The sequence below is a fragment of the Hippoglossus stenolepis genome, chromosome 3, assembly GCF_022539355.2.
Source record: "Hippoglossus stenolepis isolate QCI-W04-F060 chromosome 3, HSTE1.2, whole genome shotgun sequence".
NCBI classification, from domain to species: Eukaryota; Metazoa; Chordata; class Actinopteri; order Pleuronectiformes; family Pleuronectidae; genus Hippoglossus; species Hippoglossus stenolepis.
Genome location: NC_061485.1, coordinates 4431342 through 4440531, shown reverse-complemented (window position 1 = coordinate 4440531; position 9190 = coordinate 4431342). Strand labels below are relative to the sequence as shown.

Here is a 9190-nt window from a genome sequence, read left to right as displayed (position 1 = left end):
AGTGAACCTGGAGAAACATGAATGAGACCAATCCCAGTTCTTGCAGTCTAGCGCAGCTGCAATGTGTAGTTCCACACCTCATACAGAGGATTGAGACCTTGAGGCAAATTCTAATACGTGAATATGGGCCACACCAATAAAATTTGATTGATTGATTGATTGATTGATTGATTGATTGATTGATTGTGCTCTGGCTGTTTTTACAAGTGTTAAAAGTGTTTTAAAATCCTATTGAGCAAACCCCTCCGGCTGAGTCACAGCTGTTAATGCACACAGTTTGGGAGCATGCATCGACCCTTGGCTTGTAAACCAACTAAGCTTTAGATAAAGGTTTTGAGTCTGAATTACTGCTCACTCTTATTTATTACAAACACCAAAACAGCCAACCAGGTGTATTCTTCTTCTTCTTCTTCTTTTTATTTCATTATTTAAACCCCTACAAGTATATAATATCTATTATACTTTAGGTTATAGTTTGAGTTAGGAATCATGTCATGTCTAAACAAATTAATATTTGACAGACAGAGCAACTGGACACGAAAATAAATGAACAGTGAAACTGAAGGTTTCCAGAATTTACCTTGAAAGAAACACCGCACAGAAACCAGATAACATGGAAACTGTGGAGAGACACGTGGACGGAGCTCGGGTTGCACAACACATCCACCTCCTGCAGCTTCATACTTTGCCCCGAGGAAGCAGTCACATATCTCCACACCTGGGAGGGGCCCCCGAGGGTGACAGGTGTGTGAATGTGAGCAGTTTGGCCCCCAGGCAAGCGAAGGACTGTGGATTTCTCACGGTGCCACTGAAACCTGCACTGTTAGTTCAATCGGGGTTTGAAATGATGATTTAATTCTCAGTTCAGGTGATATCTGACGTGAGCCAGTCTGAGAGAAGACTGAGATCTCTTATTGATTGATATATGGATTTTCTATATTGTGCATATTAATGCATTCAACCTGCTTTTTATCTAAAAGTATTAATACCAAGTATTAGTGTTGCCCAATAATCATGATAACTACATTGAACCTTTCAAAACTCCACCTGAACCCGTATTGATCGGTGTGAGTGGAGCGAGTGGAGCCACACAGATGTTTCCACTGGTTCTGGATGATTAACCCGCTGCTCACATTGACCCATTAGATGAATTATGTGAGGTCACCTGTATCCCCACTTAATGCAAGTCTATAATAAGGTCTCCATCTATTATCTACAGCCTCTGAGGATCGCAGGGGGAAGGTGGAGCCAAATACCAGCTGAGGTACATCCTGGACAGTCCACCTGCGAATCACACACACACACACACACACACAACCATTCACACCTATACGGCCAATTAGGATTCTCCAATTAACTGAACCCAGAGGAAGCAGGAGTACCCCGACTTAACCCATGAAAAAACATTTTAAAACATGTGTTCTTGGTTCAGCTACTTCATTTAAATATCATTATTGGCTTAAGAGGTTGATTTGGTCGTCCACTTATCAGATGGTCAGTGGTTCGATTTCCATCAAAGTGTCCTTGGGCAAGACAATGAACCCCAAACTGGAGGTCAGACTAGAACCACTGCTCCTTCACATTGAAAGTGGACACTTGAGGTGGTTGGGGCATCTTCCATTGGGAGTTCACATGGGACGTCCTACTGGGAGGAGACCCAGAACTCACTGGAGTTATCATATAACCTAACTGGGCTGGGAACACCTCAGGAGAGAGGGATGTCTGGGAAATCCACTTGGCCAGATCATCGACCCAGGCCCGGATGGCAAAATGAAATATAAATTACATGTATTATATTGTTTAGCTTGTACAATTACGACAATCCCATTAATTGTAATAAGACTAAACTGTATAAAGATATAATGCTATGATTTCTCTGCTTTTCTTTCTTGAAATGGAAACGTTCAGTATATGACACTGTGCACATGCGTGTAATAAACCAGACAGACGTTGAACTCTCAATTCATTCTTTAATTACATTTTTTAAAAAGTGCTGCTTGGTAAAGAACATAACATTTCTTTGAGGATCCTCAAATTAAAAAATTTAAAAGGGAAAATAAACCAAAATAATTTATGATACAACAAAAATATTTACATAAAATAGTTTTTATTTTACAAAATCTGTACAATATTTAAACCACAAAAAAAATAAAAAATAACCACAATACAGGCCAGACAGCAGCCAGGTGGAGGTAGGTTTATAGATGCTAAGAAAAAATATATCTGCTGTCTTGTTAAAACCTTGACGCTTCTTCAGAAGGCAGTTAACGTCAGAGGACATCTTTTGAAAGAGGATTGGAGACATTTGGAAGAAAAAGGCCAAGAAGGCGAAGCCATGAGGTGGAGGAAGACAAAGTTTTAACCAGACAGCGACAGAATCAAATCACCGAAACAAAGAGTCCTGAACGAACACCTGTTTTCTCATTATTTCTACCAAGCTGTTCAAGTACACTCAGTCCGGGGGAGGAAGAACTCTATTCATAAAAACAGGATGCATCTTAAGACATTTGACACAAATGAGCAAACACTTTGCCACCTGCGCATTTCATTACAAAACAGCACGTTCATTGATAACATTGGCAATAATTGATATTCGGGATAAAATGGCATTCCGTTAAATATTCAACCCCCATTATTGAAAATTTCAAACTTCAGATCCAGCCCATGGTACAAGTTCAACAAAACACCCGATATTAAACAAATACAACCGGTTCCTGGTGAACACATACAGCCTTAAGTTTAATGTTTTACCTCTTGACATCATTACTCTGTCAGCAGCGGTTTGGTTACCATGTGATCAAAGCCACGTTTGACTGGGCACAAAGTGGCGCCATTGGAGGTCGTCCAAATTGAACAACAGGGGAATGTTGGTCAAAGTCAGTGGCCCCCGCTGATGTAACACCGGGTTCAAAGGAGGTCTTGCAGTGGACAGAAAATCTCTTTCCCTGTAAACCTCGATATTCTCATGATCACAGATGGAGACACAATCTCAAAATATTTTTAATTTCCAGCAGTTGTCATCAACGAGGGCCACAGAAGAACATCGAATCCATTTCCACTGGATAATGGTTGTATAAAAGATAAAAAATCTTGACCGGTTTTTTTTATTAACTGACACTTGGCAAAATGGCTACTCTACACAACTAAATGTCACAGTATTGCCGCTGTTGCAGCGTCCCCCAATCAGAACCATTAAATAATCAGCCAGGACACGGTCAGACGAGCACGAATCAAAATGTTATATAGAGCTGTTCTGTCCCAACTTTGGCTAATTTGCTACGACGGCACGATTCGCGGTTCAGTTCACGTTCCGGTTCAGCCGCCTCAAAACCTGAATGAAGTTTAAATATGGCTAAGTCCAAGTCTGAACAATTCATTATTGACAAACAGTTAAATACAAAAACCTAGTTCCATTTCGAGAGAACACACACGCGCACGCTGAGGTGAGTGAACTGTTGGTGAACTGAACCGATGCTGTGCATTGTTATGTGTACAGTATCAAACCTGGTCACTACAGGATAGTCATTAACACACATTAACCTGATAACAGAGTGGTGTTGGGCCCAAGGGTCCGCCTGAGGCCAGACAGGGCTGAACGCACACTGAACAACCTCATTCCTGAACGGAAAAATTGAATTAGCATTAGAACTGGAATTTAAGTGGAAGTGACGGTCGACCAAATAACTCCGGAGCCACCAACACACACACCGGTTAGAGTGGAGGGATCACTGGTTAGTATGGCTATAAGACATCCTGAAAACACAATATTCAAGTTTCATTCAACTACTCAGCTGCTGTGGCTTCCAGTTATTTGACCCAACAGACACTTATCACTTGTGCCATCTTACACCTGCCAAAGTAAAAAACACTCCACAACATACGGACACGATTAGAAAAGATTTCATCTTTGCCTTTCAGCGTGCGTCCAGCCACACTTAAAAAAATAAAATATCTGCTTGCTCTTTCCTCGTTTCGGCTTTAAGAGAAAGAAAAACCCATCCTACGTTCTACAACAGTCAGCAGTCAAGGCATGAGAATGATCAACTCTGAGGCAATGAGTGTGTTGCGTCTGTCCAAGGCAACAGTGGGTCCACACAGCCCGGACCCATTGTTGCCATAAAGTATTTGAAATGTGAAACTTTGTGCGCTCTTTTCAGCATGACACGCCCTCCTTTATCGCCGCCCTCTTTGTACAAAGTCTGTTCCCCCCCCTCCCCACACACACTGTCTGTAAATGGTGGTCTGCCCATGGTCCATTAGCTGTGGAGCCTTTCCAGCCTGGCTTTTAGCTCTTCCTGTTTGTCTCTCAGTTTGTCCCTCTTGGATTGCAGCCTGTGGCCCTGGTCCTCCAGGTTGTAGATACAGTCTCTGGCCTTCTTCAGGATCACGACCTTGGAGGCCTTGTCATTGTGCGACAGCTCCGGCACGTTGTCGCGCAGGCGCATGAAGCAGTTCTTGAGCTCGTTGCGTCGCTGCCTCTCCATCACGTTGTGAGTCCGTCGCCGCTCCTCCTCGTCCTCAGTCTCCGCTGAGTTCCTGGGCGAGTGGTGGTGTTGGTACCGCGACGAGGACGACGATGAGGAGGAGCTGCGAGAAGAGTGGTGGAAACGCGAAGAGCTTTCGCTCCCTCTCGAGCGCTTGTTGGACGAGGACGAAGAGGATGGGGGCGGTGAGGCGGGGCAGGGCGCAGCGTAGTTATGTTGCAGCTGGATCTCAATATGGTGGCGTTGAAGAGCCCGTTTCTCCTCTTCGTGCCTCTGATGGCGGGTAGATAGCTCCGCCAATGGGGGCCGAGGGGAGGGGCTGGAGGAACAGCGGACGACCGTCACCACGTCAATCTCTTCTTCTGTTTGGGGGGAGATAAGAGAAACTTGGGTTAGATTATGGCGTTGTGTGGTAAATCTGCTCTGTGGGGGGTGTGACGACATGTCAGACGCACTGACACCAAAACAAGAGTGTAGACACTGTACACAGCACAACATGAGGGACTGGTTCAGTGTATAGCTGCAGTGAAAATATACCTCTACTGTAAACACACGTAATCGTTTGCAAGGTGACTCAAGATTACACCAACAGTTCAGTGTATCTACTGAAATTGGAGCACGAAAACATAACTGCTTATGTTTATGTAATGAAGAAAGGAAGTATAACAGAAAAACATGTATCCACAAAAAGGGCTTACATTATTTAAAGTGAATAAATATTAACAATGAGTCATAAAAGAAATGCCATTCTGCCACTTCCTCTCTGATTTATAGCCAGGGATACCACAGGGCTGGAGTCGGTAAAATGACTCATTAGGAAGTTAATGGACGAAGCCACAACCGTTACAACTGTTACCGCTGCACATGAGTCACTCACACACACGCCCTCAGTCAATTATCTCTTATAAAACCTCTCATCAACTGGTGTCAGTCAACAGCCTAAACCCCGCCCATGCACCCCCGGTATCCTCGAGTCACAAAGGCTCTGCAGATTACAGGTGGGCGTTCTGGTCCAGATAAGCTGAGAGCAAAGAACAACTTGGGCTTAGTGCCACTAAACATTAACAGTGATTTATCAATGAAATGCATGTGGAGGTGTTCTGGGCGAGGTCTGTTTATACTGATAAGATGCAGACTAACGAGGCAGGAATGAGATTAAAGTCTGATCCAACTATCAGCACCGAAACGTAAATAAAACTTAATCTTTGCAAAAATGCAGCATTTCGTTACAAATCTGATCCCAAGTGCATCACCACTTATCACCAATACATCCAGGCTAAACTTTTACCAGAGTAAAAGTACAAAGAGAAGAAGTTCGGAACTCACCAGAGTCACTGGATGAATAATTGGACAGCTCGCCACCAGTTGATCCGTAGTCCGATGTGGCCTCGCTGGGCTCCTGAGCGTCCATCAGGTTCTGGCAGTCCAGTGTGGAGCCAGCTATCTCCTCAAAGATGCTGGTGTCGATGTCAGACAGCAGGGGGCTGGAGCCGAGCACGGTGGAGACCAGCTTCTCCTCCAGGCTCTTGTCTGCTGTCAGGCACTGCCACAGGCAGTCCTCGTTGTTCTCCTCCAGAGGGGAGCAGGGCTGGCTCGTCTCGCCCTCCTTCTCTCCAGCATCGGAGTGGAAGAAGTCGCAGTTCCAGGTGAGCTGCATGTCGTGGTCCTCCAGCAGGATGTCCGACACATAGCTCAGCTGGTCCTCCTTGGACAGGGGCTTGCTGCTGCCCACTCCGGCCTTCATGGGAGGGGACTGGGGGGGAGTCGGCAGAGACTGGAGGTCCTTCATCAAACTCTGGCAGAACTCGTCGTCAAAGAGCAGCGGCTCTGTGTAAAGCCAGTCCTGCGACTGAGCGAAGCTTTGCAACATGTTTGCAGAATCTGAGAATAATAAAAAAAACAGGAAAAGTACAATCAGAGAGGTGGACCAGCTGTAGAGTTTAAATCCAGGAGCTCAGCGCAGACCCCTCGAGTGCAGCAGGGTTAATCACATCAGCAGCACGCGTAGTCGGTTAAAGCAGCTCCTCCACACTGAGACCCAACAGGGACTGAGCCCCTTTTAAATGTGTTTACATCAGTGTCCCCGCCCCACGGCCCCACGGGAGGAGGCTCATATATCACTGTGAAGAGTAACACCCCCCCTCCGCCTGTGACATCACAGGAACAGCTGGGGCCACAAAAACTTTACACCTCTTTTCCACAATTTACATTTCCCCCCCCTTCTCTTAAAGTTAAAGGAAACACCCACAAGGGGAGCAAGGCTTTGTGATGACAGGGAAACAACACTGCTAAAGAAAAGAGATGGGGGGTGGGGGGGGCCTCTATCTTCCTCCTCTTATAAAACCTCTGGTGTTGCTTCACACACATATGACCAAGCAGTTAAACTTCACTGCAGGGAACAAACACACACAACCAGCCAAAGTAAATAAACCGCTTTAATCAACACACATTACAATTTAAAAAAGTCATTACGCACGACGACAGTTAATATTTGGGATATACAGGATTTTTTGCAGCCGTTAAAAAAAAAAATTAAAAAAAAAAAAATCATGCAAAAGTTCACATTGCAAAACGCAGACAAACTGATTAATGTTTAAAATCCACAGAGCAGCGGGTGGAGGAGACAGAGAGTGGAGTCTATTTAGTGATGAGGGGAAAATCCCCTTACTGTTCCTATGGGGTGCAATGGAATGTGGATGTATAGCAGGAGAACAAAGCAGCAGTGTGTGTGTGTGTGTGTGTGTGTGTGTGTGTGTGTGTGTGTGTGTGTGTGTGTATAGACTGTGCGTCTCTCCCATCACTGCCTGGGTAACCCGAGCCAAAACTTAAACACACACCAGCAAAATTAGGTAATTAACAGTGTTTTTGTAATGACACCCCCCCCCCACTGCCTCAACACTGAGCGACTGTTTAACGCAGCCGAACGCACAGGTTCGATTGACACTCGTGGAGACCGAGTACAGCTGCTCGGAAACACGAGTCTGGGCGAAGGGAATTTGAGAAAAAACCAATTTTCTGAACGAGGTTTTGAACGCAGGTCCGCTTCAGCGCTACAGCTGCCGTCCGGTTGCATTGCCTGCATGTGCGTAAACCAGCCCTCGTTGAGCAGCTGCGTCAAATCTGGGCGAAAATTCCACAACTCACTCGTAAAACGGCTCGAAATGAAAAATGAACCTCGCAAAGTGGCGTCTCTGGGTGGCCGGGTGATTCCGCGTGGAAAAGAATCCAGTGGAAATTAATGTCACCGCACCAGAGAGGCGGAGGGGATGAACCCGCTGCAGGGGTCATTTAAACCCAGCATGGGCAGAGACACGCCGGGTCCCCACGTGAAACCCGCCCGCTCTCCCCAATGCACCATTTAAAACGACAACAACCGCAAACGCACAATCAACAAACAAACAAATTACCACAGCAAAAAAAATTAAAAAAAATAAATCACAATTTAACATCAGCCCATGACGCACACGGTTAAGTTGTCCGGCATTAGAATTACGCACAGCTGCCTCACCTCCAAGTGTCCGTGCGGGGAGAAGAAGTCACAGCCACCGGGGAAAACCGAGTGCGATCCAGTAAAGTCCACCGGGAGCTACAACGTGGAGCCGGGGCTGTTCTCTACGCGTGTGAGGGCGAAGTCGTTGCGGGGAAACATCGCGTTTCGTCCGGCGCAGCCTCGGTCAGACACAGTGGGTGTGGCCCGGCGGCGGCGCACGCTTTATACGCCCACCGAGATCCGCCGGTGTGCCTCCGCGGAAAAATCGCGCCAAAACGCCAAAACCCCCGGCGGGTCGTTAACGGGAATCGAACCCACCGCGGGTAAATTCTCCGCCGGCTCGCGGGTCAAACGGGCGCTCGCGGGGGGAACCGGGACCGGTGGATTCACGGCAATCCCGCGGCGGAGTGCGGGTCTACGTGCGGAGGGATACGGAGTGACGCGGCGCACACGGGGATTCCTGGAAAATGGTGGCGGCAAAGTTAGGACAGAAACACACGTGGACCGAGAAGAGAAGCCGGCTGTCTGTCCGCCTGTCTGTCTGCCTGTCTGTCTGTCTGCCCCCCAGGAACTCTGCGTAACGCGCGCAAAGAGCGTAGGTTGTTTACAGCTCATCGTTCAACAAGACGTATTCACGAAAAGAAGGACAAAGTGAAGCGGTGCGTTCAGGGGTCAATGGTGCCCGTTGAAGTACATGTGTGATTCGTGGCGGAGAAACGTAAACTTAGTGGGTCATGGCTGAGGAATGTGGTGGTCACAGTGCAGTGTGAATGTGTGTGTGTGTGGGGGGGGGATTCTGAGGCATGTTCACGGCAGGGACCGGGCACGGTGAGCCCGTCTCGGCTTCACCTTTAACTGCAGTAATGTGCCGGAGGGACAGAAAGGGAGGCGTTCGCAGCCACGTTGGAATCTGTTGCAGGAGGATTTCACCATCCGTCCATCCATCCCAGCTCCTCCCTCCCCACCATGCCACTACTACGACTACTACTACTACTACTACTACTACTACTGCTGCTACTTACTACTACTACAATAAAAACTCACTCCATTTTCAGCCCATGCACAATATACAACTCCTCGGACCTATGTGCAAATTATTTTGTATCTATTCATCTGCTCTGAACAGTTTATAGTCGTGAAGGCTCATGTAATATCTGTGCATACATTTTAAAATTTACTTTTTTCTGCTGCAAAACTTTCATTTACAGTTGCACAG

At 46.7% G+C, this 9190-nt stretch overlaps 1 protein-coding gene across 3 annotated transcripts; it reads right to left on the bottom strand.

Annotated features, from left to right (window-relative positions):
• Positions 1 to 1956: 1956 nt before the first annotated feature.
• On the bottom strand, positions 1957 to 8181 carry mych (myelocytomatosis oncogene homolog). Of its 3 annotated transcripts, none has more exons than XM_035152116.2 (3): positions 7982 to 8181; positions 5811 to 6365; positions 1957 to 4846 (listed from the first exon to the last, which is right to left on the bottom strand). In XM_035152116.2, the coding sequence occupies exons 2-3, from the start codon at positions 6352 to 6354 to the stop codon at positions 4257 to 4259; spliced, it is 1134 nt and encodes a 377-aa protein (XP_035008007.1). In that variant the 5' UTR covers positions 6355 to 6365; positions 7982 to 8181; the 3' UTR covers positions 1957 to 4256. The 3 variants fall into 3 exon arrangements, with proteins under 3 accessions (XP_035008007.1, XP_035008006.1, XP_047195368.1); XM_035152115.2 differs by having other exon boundaries at positions 7993 to 8181; XM_047339412.1 differs by lacking the exon at positions 7982 to 8181 and having other exon boundaries at positions 5811 to 7355.
• Between the last annotated feature and the right edge of the window lie 1009 nt (positions 8182 to 9190).

Coding starts and splice junctions, on each gene's coding strand:
- mych (XM_035152116.2), bottom strand. CDS start 6,354: ATGTTGCAAAGCTTCGCTCAGTCGCAGGACTGGCTTTACACAGAGCCG. Junction 4,847..5,810: donor TTATTCATCCAGTGACTCTG/GTGAGTTCCGAA, acceptor CCCCCCAAACAG/AAGAAGAGATTGACGTGGTG.